Source organism: Bos mutus, chromosome 4, assembly GCF_027580195.1.
Source record: "Bos mutus isolate GX-2022 chromosome 4, NWIPB_WYAK_1.1, whole genome shotgun sequence".
Taxonomy (NCBI): domain Eukaryota; kingdom Metazoa; phylum Chordata; class Mammalia; order Artiodactyla; family Bovidae; genus Bos; species Bos mutus.
The window spans coordinates 96,112,971-96,132,350 of NC_091620.1; the positions used below are offsets into that span (position 1 = coordinate 96,112,971).

Sequence of the window (19,380 nt, forward strand, 5' to 3'; positions counted from 1 at the left end):
AATCCAGTGATAATAAATTCTTAAAGAGATGAATCAGGAAAAGAAAATTTTGGCTAAATGCAGGGGGAATATTTAAAAAGGAAAATCCTACCTTCTGAGATAATTTCTAAGAAGCACAATATTATTAAGCCCACCCTGGTGCAAAGCAATAAAGAGATTAAACATTGAAGCCAAATTTGATCAGTTGATCTGTTACTAAAATTGGGAAAGCTAGTATATATTCTAATTCAGAATTTTCACAGAATAAATTATGAATGGTGGCACTCAGTATAGCAAAGAGATGCCATATGAGACTATTTCCACTTTTATTCATCTTTTAGCTTGTTGTTGTTTAGTCACTAAGTCATGTCTGACTGTGACCCCGTGGACTGTAGCCTGCCAGGTTTCTCTGCCCATAGAATTTCCCAGTTAAGAATACTGGAGTGGGTTATAGTTTCTTTCTCCAGGGGATCTTCCTGACCCAGGGATTGAACCCGTGTCTCTTGCATTGGCAACTGGATTCTTTGAGCCACCTGTCAAGCAGTCTTTTAGATATTGACCCATTAAGTCATAGTCTTAAATTAATATTCATTATTTGACTGTAATTGCATCAAGGGTCAGCAAGTTTAATCTTTGGGCCAGATCTACCCAGTCACCTGTTTTTGCATAGTCTCAAAGAGTTAAGAATATTTTTTAATATTTTTAAATGGTTGAAAAATCCAAAAGAATAATAATAGTTTATAATGTTAAAAGTATATGAAATGCAGATTTTAGTTTTCATACGTAAAGTTTGACTAGAACATAGGCACATCCATTTGTTTACATTTAGTCTGTGGCTACTTTTGTGCACAATAGCAGAGTTGTTACAGAGACTCCTTAGACCACAAAGCCTAAAGTGTTTATCATCTAGCCCTTTACAGAAAATATTTGCCAACCCCTAAATTGCATAAGCATCTTGCAGTTATATAACTCTCAAACATGATTTCTAGATTTAGAATTAGTATTAATTTAGTAGCTTACATAACTTACATGCAAATCATTGTGAAAATGGAGGCATGCCTAGCCGGATACATGTAATTTGAATGTCTCACCTTCATTAATAGAAAATGAGCAGGCCACATTGAAGACAGGTTTGAAATGTTTGCATGATCATACTTCTTTCTAGTTTTTTCTACTAACTCCCAGGTTACTTGTCCTCATATTCTTTCATAGTATATAATTTCCTGCTTCACTGTTATATGTCCATGCTCCCCCATTATGTAATATAATGTCTGATATTCACATTTGAAACACACATCTGTCTTTTAGTCATCTCTTTCCAATGGATAATGTTATTTACAGCATCATTACATCCAAATCTGTCTCGAGAGCCATTCTCCCTTCTGAACACCAGATCTACATATCCCAAAGACACTGAGCATCTCCTCTAGAATATCACACGCTATAGGAGTTCACCAACTTACTGGCTCTCACTCATGCCAAAAAATACATCTCTTTCTGTGAAAAAGCATCACCACACACACAACAAGCAAAGCTAAAAGTATGAAAGTCATACTAGAACCTTTCTCTTTTTGATTACTCCCTGCATCCATCATACCCTGCAACGTGTGCCTCCTTGGTATCTCTCAGATCTGCCCTCTATTCTGTCCCCATTGCCAATGCTGCAACTAAAATCCACTTTACTTCTTTTCTAGATTATTTTATTCACCTCCCATCTGATCTCCCTGTTTCTGGTATGATATGCAGCCCCTAAGCCATGCTTCAGAGTGTCACTGCTAAGACTCAGTTTAATTATGTCCTGTCCTTCTCCCATGATCTGAAGGACATTATTTTGTGCTCCCATTGCACTCTGAGAATATCTCCATAGCATATTGTGTGTCACATCCTGCTGCTACATATGTTACCATCAGTTGACTCTGTGCACCTCAGTGATATTTTAAACAGTATCTGTTCAACTTGGAACCCCCATCACTATACTGAAAAAAGCTAGACCTGTTAGATGAACAATCAAGCTAATTAAAATTGAGTTAAATTAGGTTATTTGGTTCCATTGATATTAGCTTTCAGCAATATGTTTGGGGGATGAGTGTAAGAAGGTGCTGGACATTCATTTATTCAGTCAGTCAACAGATTCCTACTGGTCTTACCCCCTTAGAAAGGGAAGCAAGTGACAAACAGACCCAGGCTTCTCAAAGGTGAATGTGTGTGTGAATTACATGGGAATCTTATTATAAAGTGGAGTCTGATTCAGGCTTGGGGTGGGACTAGGAGACTGCATCTCTCACAATGCTGTCAGTGTTCCTGGTTTGTGGACCACATTTGGAGAACCAAAACACTAGAGAGAAAAACTGTTTCTTGCCGAAGGATTTTTATTGTTTAATACATGTACCAAAATTATATGTATACATTGAAAAGAACAAAATGTATGGAATTTCAAGGAAAATGACTAGCTTCTGTCCCATCATTTGCGTCACCAGATCCATTCTTTGATTCTTTGGCTGTCTCTTCTGACTGAGGCTTCCCCAGTGGCTCAGACAGTAAATCTGCCTACAGTGCAGGAGACCAGGGTGCGATCCGTGTGTCAGGAAGATGCCCTAGAGAAGGGCATGGCAACCCACTCCAGTATTCTTGCCTGGAGAATCGAATGGACAGAGGAGCCTGGCAGGCTGCAGTTCATGGGGTCACAAAGAGTTAGACACAACTGAGTGATTAACACTTTTTTCACTCAATCTGCTTTGCTATAGTCTTGGGGTTTTTTTTTTGTTTGGTTGTTTGTTTTTTTACTTAATAGTTTTAGGTATATTCTGCTTAGTTTATGCTTTACAAAAGTGGTTTGTAACATCACTCCATTTAAATCTTGCTAATACTTAGTATCTGCTGGGTGATTTTTATGTGCCAGATAATGTTCTAAGCATTTTGTATGCATTGATTCATTTACTCCTTACAAGCAACCAATGAAATAGGCACTATCTCTGTGGTATAGATAGTGAAAACGAATTTAGTCATTTGTCCAAAGTCTCCAGATAGGAAGTGAGGATCCTGTCAGTCTGATTTTTTAACCAGTATTCTATTCTGCTTCTGAAAAAAAGAATATTTGAATCCATAGAAAACATAGAATGATTGAGATTATGAAAATGTCATCAACTATAGAACCAAGTTACTGACACACAATTACATTTTCTTTCCTACAGAGCTTTTATCATCTCTTTTCCTTTTTTTGTAAAGCCATCATTATAATAATTCTCATTTCTTAAACACTGCACCATATCAATTAATCCATTATCCCCACTCCCTTCTTTATATGGCAGAAGCCCTTCCCTGCAGGTTTCTTCCTGAGTTTCTTCCAGATCAGGGTCTCAGTTGGATCCTCTTTTTGTTGCCATTGTTGTTTTCAATAGACTTATATTTTAGAGCCCTTTGAGGTTCACAGTAAAACTAAGCGGAAGGTACAGAGATTTCCCATATAGCTCTCACCCCCCACACACGCATGGCCTCCCCACTGACAGAATTACCCCACAAATGGTACTTTTGATAGAATCGGTAAACTTCCATAGACACATCATGTTCAATCAAAGTCCATAGTTTGCCCTGGGTCCACTCGATGTTGTTCATTCCATGGGCTTGGGCAAGTGTATAAGGTCTTTACAATAATAATATACCTATTATTATAAGATCATAAGGAATGACACTGTCATGAAAATTCTCTGTGCTTCATTTATTCATCCCTCTCTCCCAAAACCCCTGGCCCACTGATCTTTTCACTGTCCCCATAGTTTTGCCTTCTCCAGAGTGTCATATAATTGGAATCTTACTGGATATAGCCTTCTCAGATTGATTTCATTCACTTAATAATGTGCATTTAAGTTTCCTTCATGTGCATTCATGGCTAGATAGCTCATTTCTTTTTAGCACTGAATAATATTCTTTCACTTCATGGGAAATAGATGGGGAAACAGTGGAAACAGTGTCAGACTATTTTTGGGGGCTCCAAAATCACCGTAGATGATGTTTGCAGCCATGAAATTAAAAGACACTTACTCCTTGGAAGGAAAGTTATGACCAACCTAGATAGCATATTCAAAAGCAGAGACATTACTTTGCCAACAAAGGTCCGTCTAGCCATGGCTATGGTTTTTCCAGTGGTCGTGTATGGATGTGAGAGTTGGACTGTGAAGAAAGCTGAGTGCCGAAGAATTGATGCTTTTGAACTGTGGTGTTGGAGAAGACTCTTGAGAGTCCCTTGGACTGCAAGGAGATCCAACCAGTCCATTCTAAAGATCAGTCCTGGATGTTCTTTGGAAGGACTGATGCTAAAGCTAAAACTCCAATACTTTGGTCACCTCATGCGAAGAGTTGACTCATCGGAAAAGACTATGATGCTGGGAGGGATTTGGGGCAGGAGGAGAAGGGGACGACAGAGGATGAGATGGCTGGATGACATCACCGACTCAATGGACATGAGTTTGGGTGAACTCCAGGAGCTGGTGATGGACAGGAAGGCCTAGCGTGCTGCAATTCATGGGGTCTCAAAGAGTCAGACATGACTGAGTGACTGAACTGAACTGAACTGAATAGTCCTTTGGGCTTCCCAGATGGCCCTAGTGATAAAGAATGGGCCTGCCAATGCAGGAGTCATAAGAGACATGGATTCAATCCCTGAGTCATGAAAATCTGCTGGAGGATGACACAGCAACCCACTGCAGTATTCTTGCCTGGAGAATCCCATGGACAGAGGACCCCAGTGGGCTATAGTTCATAGGGTTGACAAAGTCAAACACAACTGAAGCAGCTTAGCATGCGCACACACACAGTTTTCCTTTGTCTTGATTGATGCACCACAATTTATTTATCCATTCACCTACTGAAGGACCTCTTGGTTGTTTCCAAGTTTTGAAAATTATAAAAGAAGCTGCTGTAAACATTTGTGTACAGGTTTTTACGCAGACATAAGTTTCCAACTTTTTTGTATATATTCCATGAGTACAAACACTGGATCATATGATGAGTATATTTAGTTTTATAAGAAACCTCCAAACTGTCTTCCAAAGTACCGTTTTGCCCTCCCAGTACCTATGTATGGGAGTTCTTGTTACTCCACACCCTCACCTACTCTTGGTGTTGTCCATTTGATCCTCTGTTTTTTGAATCTCTTTCTTAGCTCATACATCTGTTTTGCTGGAGAACACCCTCAAATATGTTTTAAAGGGCATATAAAAGGCAAGCTCTCCAGATCTTTCTATGACTGAAAATATATTAATTGTACCCTTGCATTTAATTGATATACCAACCACATTGAGAAATCTAAGATAGAATTAACTTTTCCTCTGAGGTTTAAAGGCGTTTCTCTGTTTTATTCTACCATAATGTTTTTGAGAAGCCTGATGCCATGCTGATTTTCATGTTTCTGTAAGTGACACATTTTTCCTCTCAGAGGGCATTTGTTGTTGTTGTTGTTGTTGTTTTTCAGTCGCTAAGTCGTGTCCGACTCTTTGTGACCCCATGGACTGCAGTGTGCCAGGCTTCCCCGTCCTTCACTCTCTTCCAGAGTTTGCTCAAACTCATGTCCATTGAGTTGGTGATGCCATCCAACCACCTCATCCTCTGTCACCCTCTTCTCCTTCTGTCTCCAACAGTTCCTAGCACCAGAGTCTTTTCCAGTGAATCAGCCCTTCACATCAAGTGGCCAAAGTATTGGAACTTCAGCTTCAGAGGGCATTTAGAATCTTCTTTATGTCATTGTGCTTTGAAATTTCAAAATAATGTGTGATTTGAGCTGGGCAGGGCAGGGATCAAAGTTTGCTGGGAGGTTCTCAAGAGCAGTACTTGGCACAAAGATACAGAAGTGGGAATCAACAAGGAGTGTTTGGAAGATGTGAGAATCAGCTTTCAAACACAGCCCTTCCGTTAACCCTTGCATGCCCCTTGAGTGGGGCATTTCATGTTACAGAACATAAGTTTTTGTCCTGCATTATTAATAAAGGTGTTGACACCTACCTCCTTAGGGCTGTTGGGAGGGTATATTTAGATAATATATAATTAAAGTTATGAAAAAAATATTCTTTTGGTATTAGGTATGAGAATTCCTTGAATATAGAGTAGATCCATCTTCATTCTAATCTTATTAGGATGCTTTGAGAAGCAGTTGGTTTGGTGGATGTGGCATACAGAGACTGGGTGTTAAGCATGGTGTTCCTACAACATGAGGAAGAAAAATAATACTCTTCACAGCAAAGAATAGGTAGGAATATTCAGAGCTGAAAAACAAGGAGCTAGGAAAGACAATATCAATGAGCTGGGCCAAATTATGCCTGGAGGATGAATCCAGGAAGACCTTCCTCTCTTCCTCAGTTTTAGTGGAACTAAAATTAGCTAAATTTGGAAAACTCAGCAGTGGTCACGGGACCGGAAGAGGTCGGTTTTCATTCCAATCCCAAAAAAGGGAAATGCCAAAGAATGCTCAAACTGCCACACAATGGCACTCATTTCACATGCTCAGTTTCACATTTCACATGATAATCCTCAAAATCCTTCAAGCTAGACTTCAGCAGTATGTGAACTGAGAAATTCCAGATATACAAGCTGGATTTAGAAAAGGCAAAGGAACCAGATATCAAATTGCCAACATGCGTTGAATTAAAGAAAAAGCAAGGGAATTCCAGAAAAACATCTACTTCTGCTTCATTGAATACACTAAAGCCTTTGACTGTGTGGACCACAACAAACTGTTGTAAATTCTTAAAGAGAAGGGAATACCAGACTACCTTACCTGCCTCCTGAGAAATCTGTATGCAGGTCAAGAAGCAACTGTTAAAAGGAGACATGGAACAATGGACTGGTTCCAAATTGGGAAAGGAGTATGTCAAAGCTGTATATTGTCACCCTGCTTATTTAACTTCCATGCAGAGTACATCATGTGAAATGCTGGGCTGTATGAAGCATAAGCTAGCATCAAGATGGCCAGGAGAAATATCAATAACCTCAGATATGCAGATAACACCACCCTAATAGCAGAAAGTGACAAGGAACTAAAGAGCCTCTTAATGAAGATGAAAGAAGAGAGTGAAAATGCTGGCTTAAAACTCAACATTCAAAAAATGAAGATCATGGCATCCAGTCCCATCACATCATGGCAAATAGGTGGGGAAACAATGGAAATAGTGACAAAATTTATTTTCTTGATCTCCAACATCACTGCAGATGGTGACTGCAACCATAAAATTAAAAGACACTAGCTCCTTGGAAGAAAAGCTATGACTACCCTAGACAGGGTATTAAAAAGTAGAGACATCACATTGCTGACAAAGGTCTGTACAGTCAAAGCTATGGTTTTCCCAGTAGTCATGTATGGTTGTGAGAGCTGAACCAAAAAGAAGACCAAGCACTGAAAAATTGATGCTTTTGAACTGTGGTGCTGGAGAACACTCTTGAGAATCCCTTGAACAGCACAAAGATCAAACCAGTCAATCCTAAAGGAAATCAATCCTGAATATTCATTGGAAAGACAGATGCGGAAGCTGAAGCTCCAGTATTTTGGTCACCTGATGGGAAGAGCCAACTCATTGGAAAAGACCGTGATGCTGGGAAAGATTGAGGGCAAAAGGAGAAGGGGGCAACAGAGGATGAGATGGTTGGATGGCATCACTGACTCAATGGACATGAATTTTAGCAAACTCATGAGATACTGAAGTATAGGGAAGCCTGGTGTGCTACAGTCCATGGGGTCACAAAGAGTCAGACATGACTAAGCAAATGAACAAGAACAAAACAAAGACTTTGGAGAGAACACAAATAGCTAGTCAACTAGACACTGTTCACCATGTACTGTAAGCTGTAAACCTCTCCTCTATCCCTTTTAGGACATAGGTTTTCAATTCTATGTGCTTTGATAATAATACTTTTATGAGAGTAGACTTTTGTCAAGAGCAACTCAAAGAGAAGAATGAGACAGGTAGCATCTGAATATCATGTGTAAAGCACTTAGTGTAATAGTCTGCACACGCTTAGAGTCAAATCTTGTCATTATTATTGTTAATATTACAATGTAAGGTGGGACCACCTATCATACTATGTAACCCTGACAGTTCTACACAGACAAGAAAACTGTGCCTTGTAATCCTTCATCTGGTTTCCATATGTGCATTTTTACTTCGTATTAAAAACTTATAAAACTGAAACCAACTATTTTCATGTTTCTATTTTTAGAGGTGCTCAATCTTAATTTGACATGGGAAGATGGAAGTAGAAAGAGTCATGAGATTTTCATGCTGTTGCTTTCTAAAGGAATAGCTAAGTAGAAATGAAGAAATTATACAAAACATCATTCTAATTCTGACAATATTTATCTTAGCAATGCTCTTCTAGAAAAAGGAATGGATACCCACTCTAGTATTCTTGCCTAGAGAACTCCATGGACAGAAACACCTGGTGGGCTACAGTCCATGGGGTCACAAACAGTCAGACACGACTAAGCGACTAACATTTCACACTTCTACCTTTATACAGCCATTCCAGCTCCTAGGAGCCCCATCAACATTGCTTAGGATTGCCTACAGTTCTCTCTCAGTTACAAGCTCAGATTCCTTCCAAACAAAACAGTCAAGTTGCAAACTTTCCTTGCTTGTAGTTCAGTTCATTCATTCAGTCATGTCCAACTCTTTGCAACCCGTGAATTGCAGCACGCCAGGCCACCCTGTCCATCACCAACTCCCGGAGTTTACTCAAACTCACGTCCATCAAGTCGGTGATGCCATCCAGCCATCTCATCCTCTGTTGTCCCCTTCTCCTCCTGCATCCAATCCCTCCCAGCATCAGAGTCTTTTCCAATGAGTCAACACTTCGCATGAGGTGGCCAAAGTACTGGAGTTTCAGCTTTAGCATCAGTCCTTCCAAAGAACACCCAGGACTGATGTCCTTTAGAATGGATTGATTGCATCTCCTTGCAGTCCAAGGGACTCTCAAGTCTTCTCCAACACCACAGTTCAAAAGCATCAGTTCTTCAGTGCTCAGCTTACTTCACAGTCCAACTCTTACATCCATACATCACTACTGGAAAAACCATAGCCTTGACTAGATGGACCTTTGTTGGCAACGTAATGTCTCTACTTTTGAATATGCTATCTAGGTTGGTCGTAACTTTCCTTCCAAGGAGTAAGCGTCTTTTATTTTATTTTTTAATTTTTTATTATTATTATATATATATATTTTTTTTTTACTTTACAATACTGTATTGGTTTTGCCATACATCAACATGAATCTGCCACGGGTCATGGCTGCAATCACCATCTGCTGTGATTTTGGAGGCCCAAAAAATAAAGTCTGACACTGTTTCCATTGTTTCCCCATTTATTTCCCATGAAATGATGGGACCAGATGCCATGATCTTAGTTTTCTGAATGTTGAACATTAAGCCAAGTTTTTCACTCTCCTCTTTCACTTTCATCAAGAGGCTTTTTAGTTCCTCTTCACTTTCTGCCATAAGGGTGGTGTCATCTGCATATCTGAGGTTATTGATATTTCTCCAAGCAATCTTGATTCCAGCTGGTGCTTCTTCCAGCCCAGTGTTTCTCGTGATGTACTCTGCATAGAAGTTAATAAGCAGGGTGACAATATACCGCCTTGACGTAGTCCTTTTCCTATTTGGAACTAGTCTGTTGTTTCATGTCCAGTTCTAACTGTTGCTTCCTGACCTGCATACAGATTTCTCAAGAGGCAAGTCAGGTGGTCTGGTATTCCCATCTCTTTCAGAATTTTCCACAGTTTATTGTGATCCACACAGTCAAAGGATTTGGCATAGTCAATAAAGCAAAAAATAGATGTTTTTCTGGAACTCTCTTGCTTTTTCAATAATCCAGCGGATATTGGCAATTAGATCTCTGGTTCATCTGCCTTTTCTAAAACCAGTTTGAACATCAGGAAGTTCACGGTTCATGTATTGCTGAAGCCTGGCTTGGAGAATTTTGAGCATTACTTTACTAGAGTGTGAGATGAGTGCAATTGTGCTGTAGTTTGAGCATTCTTTGGCATTGCCTTGCTTTGGGATTGGAATGAAAACTGACCTTTTCCAGTCCTGTGGCCATTGCTGAGTTTTCCAAATTTGCTGGCATATTGAGTGCAGCACTTTCACAACATCATGTTTAAGGATTTGAAATAGGTCAACTGGAATTCCATCACCTCCACTAGCTTTGTTCGTAGTAATGCTTCCTAAGGCCCACTTGACTTCACATCAGGATGTCTGGCTCTAGGTGAGTGATCACACCATCATGATTATCTTGGTTGTGAAGATCTTTTTTGTACAATTCTTCTGTGTATTCTTGCCACCTCTTCTTAATATCTTCTGCTTCTGTTAGGTCTATACCATTTTTGTCCTTTATCGAGCCCATCTTTGCATGAAATGTTCCCTTGGTATGTCCAATTTTCTTGACGAGATCTCTGGTCTTTCCCATTCTGTTGTTTTCCTCTATTTCTTTGCATTGATCGCTGAAGAAGGCTTTCTTATCTCTTCTTGCTATTCTTTGAAACTCTGCATTCAGATGCTTATATCTTTCCTTTTCTCCTTTGCATTTGGCTTCTCTTCTTTTCACAGCTATTTGTAAGGCCTTCTCAGACAGCCATTTTGCTTTTTTGCATTTCTTTTCCATGGGGATGGTCTTGATCCCTGTCTCCTGTACAATGTCACAAACCTCATTCCATAGTTCATCAGGAATTCTATCAGATCTAGTCCCTTGTATCTATTTCTCACTTCCACTGTATAATCATAAGGGATTTGATTTAGGTCATACCTGAATGGTCTGGTGGTTTTCCCTACTTTCTTCACTTTAAGTCTGAATTTGGCAATAAGGAGTTCATGATCTGAGCCACAGTCAGCTCCCGGTCTTGTTTTTGCTGACTGTATAGAGCTTCTCCATCTTTGGCTGCAAAGAATATAATCAATCTGATTTTGTGTTGACCACCTGGTGATGTCCATGTGTAGAGTCTTCTGTGTTGTTGGAAGAGGGTGTTTGCTATAGTTGGTGCTCAATAAATATTAATGTATTCAGAAACAACTAAGAAGTAACTACCCAACTCTTAAAAAAACGGAAGCACTCAAAGAGATCTTCATGTTTGGTTCATGTTTTCAGACTGCGGAGATTTAATCTATTCTAATGTCTTTAGGGATATGTTACTCCTTTCTCAGTATTTTTTTCCTCATGGATAAATAAAAATATAAGGGTGTGGAGTTGAAACAGGCATTTGAGTCATTATCGCATGCCTATTGAATCACCCTTAACCAGGATCCCCCAACACGAACCATCTGAACATAAGTAACACTTTAGTCCCTACAGCTTTCTGAAGCCTACACCTGGACTTTCTGTGATTATAAAACTGGCAGTTCAACCTGGTACTGGACTGGTATTATTCTCATCCTTATTGGAGTAGAGTTTGCTTCCGCTCAAATATTCAAAGATCTAAGATGATTCGATGAGGCAATGTATGTAAAGAGCCTGGATACACCATAGAAATCTCATGAGTGCAGCTTTCTTCCATGGTATCTCCCTGAGAGGAAAACAGCCCGTTGTTTCTCATTTTTATAAAGAATGGACAAAAAGACAGATTTCAGTGTTTACAGAAATAATGTGAAAGAGTTGTGTGTGACCATAGAAGTGCTTAAACAACTAAGAGGACAGAGGGTAGATGATTTTAAAAATAAGACTGGCCATTATCCAGCTTAGAAACTAGAACTAGAACTTCAAAGTAGTCAGTAGCATGGATTAAGGGTCCTACTGTGTCAAGAGCACTTAGTGAGATATTGTGCTATTTTCAAAGGAATAGTAACGTGACTTCTTTTAAAAGAGATTGTTAATAAAAAGATAGCCATGATGAAACAAAATCTAAATAACCTAAAAATATTAATACAGAAGGCAAACAAAATCTCATACACAATATGTGGTATTTTGGTTCTACTTTGTTATAAATTGATGCTAATCTTTTTTAAGTGACTAGCATGATATACTTCTTTTCCTACAACAACAATAGTTTGGTAATAATGATATTGTTTTCCAAAAGACCCTAATAGTAACATACCCTCTAAAGGATTTAGTCTAATAACTGTGAATCAGAAATCTTCACTTTCTTACCATGACTTCTTATATTCTGTTTGAATCTAAGATTATTATATAAGCAGCATGTGTTAACTGCATCCTCACATATTCATTTTTAAAGGACATTTTGTATGAAAAGATTCATTTTTATATTCAGCATTAAAAAATAGTACCTTTCTGCTTAGCCTCATACTTCAGCATCTATAACACTATTGAACATACTTGTTAAATTTCTGTTTCTTACTTGACTAGAATTTATTGAGGGTAGAGATTTGTGCTTTGTCTATTTGTTAAAGGCTCCTGGTACAGTGTCTGGAACATAGTAGGAGCTCAATACATTTTATGAAATGAATGAATGATGGTATATTAGATACTCTAGAGGAGTATAAAATTCAGTGGTAAGAGGTACAGTGTAATCTAAGTGTGAAAAATTAGGAGAGAAAATCTGGCTGAGATCTTTTTCAATCTACATAGATAGGTGCATTCTGACATCTTAAGTATCTGGCTGTTAATTCCTCGGTTAATAAGATAACAAAAGTAAAATCCGATGAAATCAGATGTACAGAGAGTTTGAGGCTGGTTGAACCTGGTGGCCTTTACAGGTGCAATTTATTTTTACAGCACAAAGAACACTGAATCTTCCCAGAATAACCTGATTCCCACAGAGTTAAATAAAGTTGCTCATTTATCCTGATTCTTGACATACTTCTGTCTTTCTAGACTGTCTAGAAAGATCTCTATTTCCCAAAGGCCTCAGTGTGAATTTTAATGATCCAGTCCACGTGACATCCTTTTTTTTTTTTTCATTGCCGTTAGTAAATGACAAGTGAAGGATATTCATTTTAACTTGAAAATGTCAGCTATGCACTTTAAGAGATATATTTTTGCAGCTTGTAATGAGGCGGTGTTTCTTTTTGAAAGAAATACTCATCTCTGATGCAAGTGCTGTGCAGGTGACAACTGATATTTAATAAGCGATGGTTCTTATATTAGTCGCAGTTCTCTAAAGAAAATGTCTCAGATTGCTTTTGAAAAACTCTTAGCATCACTAGCCCAAAGGCATGATGTGACCTTTTTATTACATAATGAGAATCATTTATTATCTTACAATGTATCTTAAAGTCACAGACAAAATGCCACTTTGATAATTGCTTTCAATTAGCTTTGAGCATAGCATATATTCATAAAATGTCTTCTCTAATTTAGACTTGAATTAGAGAAAATTACAGATATAATCTACTTTAAGGTTGTCTCATTTAAGGTGATTCGTAGTTTTATTTCAAAGAAATCAAAAAGAAGAGCTTTAGAACAGTCTCTCAGAATGTTTTAAGCAGGCTTTTCAATATTTGATTCTATTCTATTACCAATTAATTAACAAATTAGAAAGCTAGTTCATCATTTCTGACCTTTTATGCACGTTAGCTTTTGACTTTCATTCTAAATGATTGTTTTGAAATTAAGGCTTGCAGTTCGTGTTGAAAGAGAGAAACAATCTGATTAACAGGGTAAATAAGGCTTGCCTTGGTACCAAGTACATCTTGATGTGGGAGTATAATTGAGATTCTGAGTACTATAATGGTGCATCCTTTCCTGTCTTAAATAAATAATACATAACTAATGGTCAGTAAATTATACTAGATAATCATGTGGCATGAATGAGGAATTTGGGGGTTTAATACAAGCCAGGTTAGAAATAGTATGATACTTAAAATGTAATTTCAATTAAGTTTGGTTTCTTGTTAGCACCCTGAGCATTGGTTTAAAATCATACCTTATCTTCCTTAAAAATATTTTTGCAATAATAGAAACTCTGAAACTACATTTTACTCTTGTGCTGTTTCAGTAACACAGGCAATGTGATTAACCTTAACAGAGATTCTCAGAAATTCGTATTGTACCCAAGGATTACTCCCTCCTCTTTCTCTCTTTTTTTCCCTAGATAAAAATTATACACAAGAACCAAGCCCCAATGCTGATGGGTCCTCCTCCCAAAACCGGGTTGTTCTGCTCCCTCGTCAAAAGAACCAGAAACCGAAGCAAGGAATAATCCCGTATCATTCCACTGTTGGCACTGTAATTAGCATAATTGGGCCATGGAACACTTATGCTGGAAACCTTTGAACAAGTTCAAGTCTCCTGCTCATGTAACATCATGGAATTGGTTTGACAGTTTTTGTGACTGAGTTAATGTAAAATTCAGCTAATAGGAAATTTATTGTCTCAGTTTTCATGGGCATCTTTGCATGAAGAAAGCGGAAGTTTACATGAAGTGATACTGCATATTTTTGTTGCATGCATTCCCATAGATTTTTATGTCTCCTATCCATTCCTTCACCAATTTCCATGTACTAACCTGTAAGAAAAGTCTGTACAATAACAACAAAAAAAGGAAATGTCACAGAAAATGTGATTCCAGTTATTAATAAGCACTACTTAATAATGCTTCAGTGATCATAATTGCAGATTGCTATACTTTTCCCTTTAAGAATCAAAAAGCATATCAATGATCTTTGACCTATGACTTGAGGAGCAACTTTTAATTGAAAGGTTTTATTAAATAGTTGTCTATTTGCTGTATCTAAATAGTTTTCCTTTGACTTCTTGATGCTTCTGAGTGGAATTTATTAATATGCTTCTGAGTGGAATTTATTAATAAAATATCAGGTGTAAAATTTTCTTGTGCTGAGAAGTAGGAAATGGTTTTATTTTGTTTAGTTTTGTTTTTAATTCTACACATAAGTGAAATCATGTTACTTGGCAGTAAAGTGTGTTAATATGGCAAGCCTTCTTCCCTTCTGCATGTGAATCTAGAAGAAAATTCTTAATCACAACAGTAACCAAATAGATGTTTGAAACTATGTGCCTAAGTGTATTTCCCACCAAAGATTCAGAAAAAGATGCTTGAGAGAAATGGGTTATGCATAATTAATTAAGCATCATGAAGAAAATTTATGGTTCTAATGATTAATTTTGTGATGGCTAAAACTCTGGAAGAGAAGGGATTACCCATTAATTATAATTAAAAATCTCCTTTCACAGACAATAAGCTATGCAACACAATCAAAGCTCAATAGCTAATTTCTTGCTTTTTTGGTCATTTGTGAGTATAGGTGTCTATAATTTTGAATGGGTCAGCTAAGTACACTTGCGAAAGTAAATGATTGTATCATTTGCTTTCGAGTATAAATTGATCCCTGTAATAATATTAAGCTCTTTGAAGTCAATCATGCATGCAGTTGGCACCCTCCCTTTTCAACTCCTGCACTCCCATCTCCATGACTTTTCAAATATTTATTTGGAAATAATGCCCTAGATTGTTATTAAAGTTTTTCATGGCATGGCTGAATTCTCTGATTGTTTGAAGAAATTATGGAATAGTATTTTTAAGTGTTTCATTTAAACCTATGATATAAAATTAAATGCTTGTTCTGAGCAGTTTTGGTATTGTTCATTCATATTGAGCTGCATCTCCTCGTTGCATGTTTTATGTTTTTAAACATGCCATAAGGAAAACAAGTGCTTGAAATGCATGATTTATTAGTTTCTCTCTCCATTCTGCATTAAAGTACTAATGATTTTCAGTTCTGTTTTTCTATTGATTCATTCATCTTTGAATTACAGATAGCATTTAGTGATTCTTGAACATAATCCTGTACATGGACTTATGGGTTTCAAATTAAATTGCTATAATTTTTGTTCTTTGATTGGAAGACTCAACTGAATGTTGTTATAGCAAATAACTACTCTCCAGCAATGTGCTATCCTGGAAGATTATGTCTAAGCATTTTCTTTTAGTGTTTCAGGAACATTGGATGGTAAATATAAATCAACAAAAGTTTAATTGCTTTAAAAATAAAAGCTTTTGAATAAATTAAGACATTATTTAGCATTCTCAGGAAAATTATCATTATAGTTGCAAATGTAGCACAGCAATCACTTGCCCTAGTATAATAAAAGTTATTTGGCAGAGCAGCCATCTAGACCAGAAGAAATCTCAAAGCAGTAACAAATGTATTACTGACATAATGTTACATAACACACACATTGATTTTTGTGTATCTATGGTTACAGGTAATAAATATTTTCACACAGACTGACAACATTTTCTGTAATGGGCCGGCAGGCTTTGTGTCAGAAACATACTCTGAAGGCACAAATTATTTTGTGTTCAGGACAGCATACAATTATTCCCTGGCTACCTTTCATAGTTTGAAGGCAGCACCAGTTTGTGAATCAGTTTTAACAATCTGTGCACTGAAGAGCTGTTGAATAGACAGTGAGATGAGAGAAATCAAGCAATCTGCTTAAGACCTCAATAGTTGAAATACTGGGCTGTAGCTTTCCTTCAATGTAGCTATGTAGTTATAATTAGTAACAATTGTAGTTACATCTTCAGTCAGTGGGATTCATTGGTACCAATCATAAATGTTCAAACAGGAATCGAACTTTCCTCTCCCCAGCTCACTTTCTGAAGATACTGATGAGCTTGCCCTTCAAGAACACTACTCAAGGGGTTTGGAAAGTGATTTTTAAAAACTACTTTGATCGTTTTGAAATCAGAGAAGATATTCTCACCATTTTCTGACAGCTTCAAGTGAAGAATATGTATTTTAAGAAACATTCCAAACTGAAAGCTCTGTGGTATATAGAAATATTAAATACAGTTAGCTTTGTAAGGTGGAAACTTTTCTTATATGTGTGTGGGTCAATGTTTGCATTGTTGAGTCAACCTTTTCTAAATACAGTAGATATAGTTGTATAAAGTTTTAAATGGATGAAGCTCTTGAGTAAATATCATACTGGGATTTCTGGGTTCAGAGGAAAATGGGAAAAGAGATATGTACTTTGCTGAGTATTGCCATACACTGAGTAGATAAATAGAAATTCCAAAATAAAGCTGGATATCTATGCTGCTAACAAGAAAGAAGGTTTCTGTGTAGAATGGAGAATTTTAATGGACATAAATGTATTCCTCTACTTATGTGTGTATACCATGTATATCTGATGCTGTTAAATTTATTGTGGAAGGAAAATATATCTGGTAGGAAGTAAAGAAAATAGAATTTTAAAAGAGTTTTTATTTTTAAACAGATTGTGTGATTATAGCCAGAATAAAGCAAAAGACTCAGATATTCAGTGTATTCTACTGCAGGGGGAAATTTAACTCCAGTGAGAATTATTGAATGAGATATATATGTTTTTTTTCACATTTTGTTCTTTTTTCCTTATTTAGGAGGATGGGAAACAGTTGTGCTTTTCAAGGAAGAATCTGTTTTGAATCTCAGACTGTATTCTACTTGAATAAGACAAAACTTTCAAACAGCCCCATTCCTTTATGTGTCAGAAGTTTGTTTCTCATTGGTTATAAAAAGGAAAATGTTCCTTTCTTGGCACATATTAGCCCAAAGAGCTATTCAAATAGAGTACATATATTCTAAATGAAAATATTAAGCCCTTGTAATATATGTTGAGGATGTAAAATTTAAATAAATAAATAAACAAGCAAAAATTTGCCAAGGAGCTTTTATTTGGGGAAATGCAGAAATCACCCCTTAAGTCTCTCAATGAAAGTGCATTCTATTTAAATAAAGTTTGAATAAAATCACATTTAAAGGATTCTCTATATCCTTATTGTGTTTAAAAACATGGAATTCATTTCATTATGCTATCTTATTTTCTCAGAAAGTGTTATTATATATAGTATTCTGCTTTTTGAAATAAAAATGTTAACACTCGGTTATGTCATTCCTTTCCACCATTTTGCCCAACTTTTGTCCATAAATTAATTCTTCAAGCAGCTGACAATCTACCCCAGTGGATATCCACTGGGGGTACCAGGCAGGCCACCTGTCTTTTGTCAGAGATAAAGAGTCTGAGTACTGGGGGACTGAATTTTGGTGTCATTAAGAATTGAACTATTTCTGCTTTGCTTGGCCCCAGGATTCTGCTAAGAACAATGTTCCACCAATTTTATAAATTCCAGGAATGCCAGCAAACCCACTGATTGCATCAAGGGAACCGAAAGACTAGACCGGGGGTTCTGTGAGGGTTACATTCAATTTTCTGGATGAAACTGATTTCTGATTTTATTTTGGGTAACAAACTTCACCAGATATCTCACAGGCACTGAGTAGGTACACAATATTTTACAAAGGAGCTGCAGAAATTAAAGAATTTTTTCATGATGTAAATCCCTAAGTGCCTTTCCATCTATTGGAAGAGTTAACTAAATTGTTGACTAAGGAAATGACCAAGTTGGGCTTCCCTGGTGGCTCAGTGGTAAGGAATGCACCTGCATTGCAGGAGACAGAAGGAGACACAGATTCAATCCCTGGGTCAGGAAGATCCCCTGGAGGAGGGCAGGGCAACCCGTTCCAGGATTCTTTCTTGGAGAATCCCATGGACAGAGGAGCCTGGCGGGCCATGGTTCATGGGGTCACAAAGAGTCGGACACAACTGAAGCGACTGAGCACACACGCATGAAAAGACCAAGTTAAGCAAAATGTGATACATATTCAAATGAGAAAAGATTACTTGGCTGAAGGATTTAAAAAAATCCTCCAGAGAAGATAAATCTGCAAATGGCTTTTCAGACTAACTTGTCTTTACGTGAAGAGACAAAGAGAAAGAAGGAGCTCTTGAATCAGGGAAGATGAGTGAGGGTGTGGGGTTAGAAACCAGGTCCTCAGGCTTCATTGCCTCAATTCATCAAAAGATTAGGGAATTCATGTATTAGACCTTTGAATAGTGGATCTTTAAAAAAAATTATTAGAAGCAAGAAAGGGAAAAAAGGAGCATGGAAAAAATAAAGAAGGGAAGTAATTCGGGAGGGAGAGAGAATAAAGGCAAAACCCCAGATTAGGATTAAGTGACTATCAATTAATTTTGCATCCTGGAATCAAGGAAAATCAAGGAGAAATAAAAATACAATTACCAAGTCTGACTTGGAAAGCCTCCAAGCAATATCTGGCCAGCCTACATTTTCAGAGAGTTTTAACTAAAAGTATCTTAATAATATAATTTAAAAACTCTAAAATTTACAGAAAACTAAAGTAATAGAGAATACTAATTGTACAATGTGTTAATGATAACAGTTTTGTAATAGTTTTCTACAGAGCAAATAGATAACTCGGTCTTTTCTCTACAATGGTTGAATAAGTTTTTATTTTTTTAATTTTTTTAATTTTTTTAAATAATCTCTTTTTTTAAAAATTTTATTTAACTTTACAATATTGTATTGGTTTTGCCTTTCTAATTCCTGTTGGTAAGATCCCATGGTCATTCCTCCAAAGTAACATTTTTGTGGTTATATATTTTTGAATTT

General features: G+C 37.1%; 1 protein-coding gene across 2 annotated transcripts in view; it reads left to right on the forward strand.

Moving 5' to 3' along the window:
* Nucleotides 1-17,578, forward strand: part of DGKB (diacylglycerol kinase beta) — an 869,780-nt gene extending 852,202 nt beyond the window's left edge. For both annotated transcript variants that reach the window (XM_070369773.1, XM_070369774.1), the window contains exon 25: nucleotides 13,996-17,578. In XM_070369773.1, the coding sequence (XP_070225874.1) occupies nucleotides 13,996-14,103 (108 nt within the window). In that variant the 3' untranslated portion in view covers nucleotides 14,104-17,578. The remainder of the gene's footprint in view (nucleotides 1-13,995) is intronic.
* The last annotated feature ends 1,802 nt before the right edge of the window (nucleotides 17,579-19,380 follow it).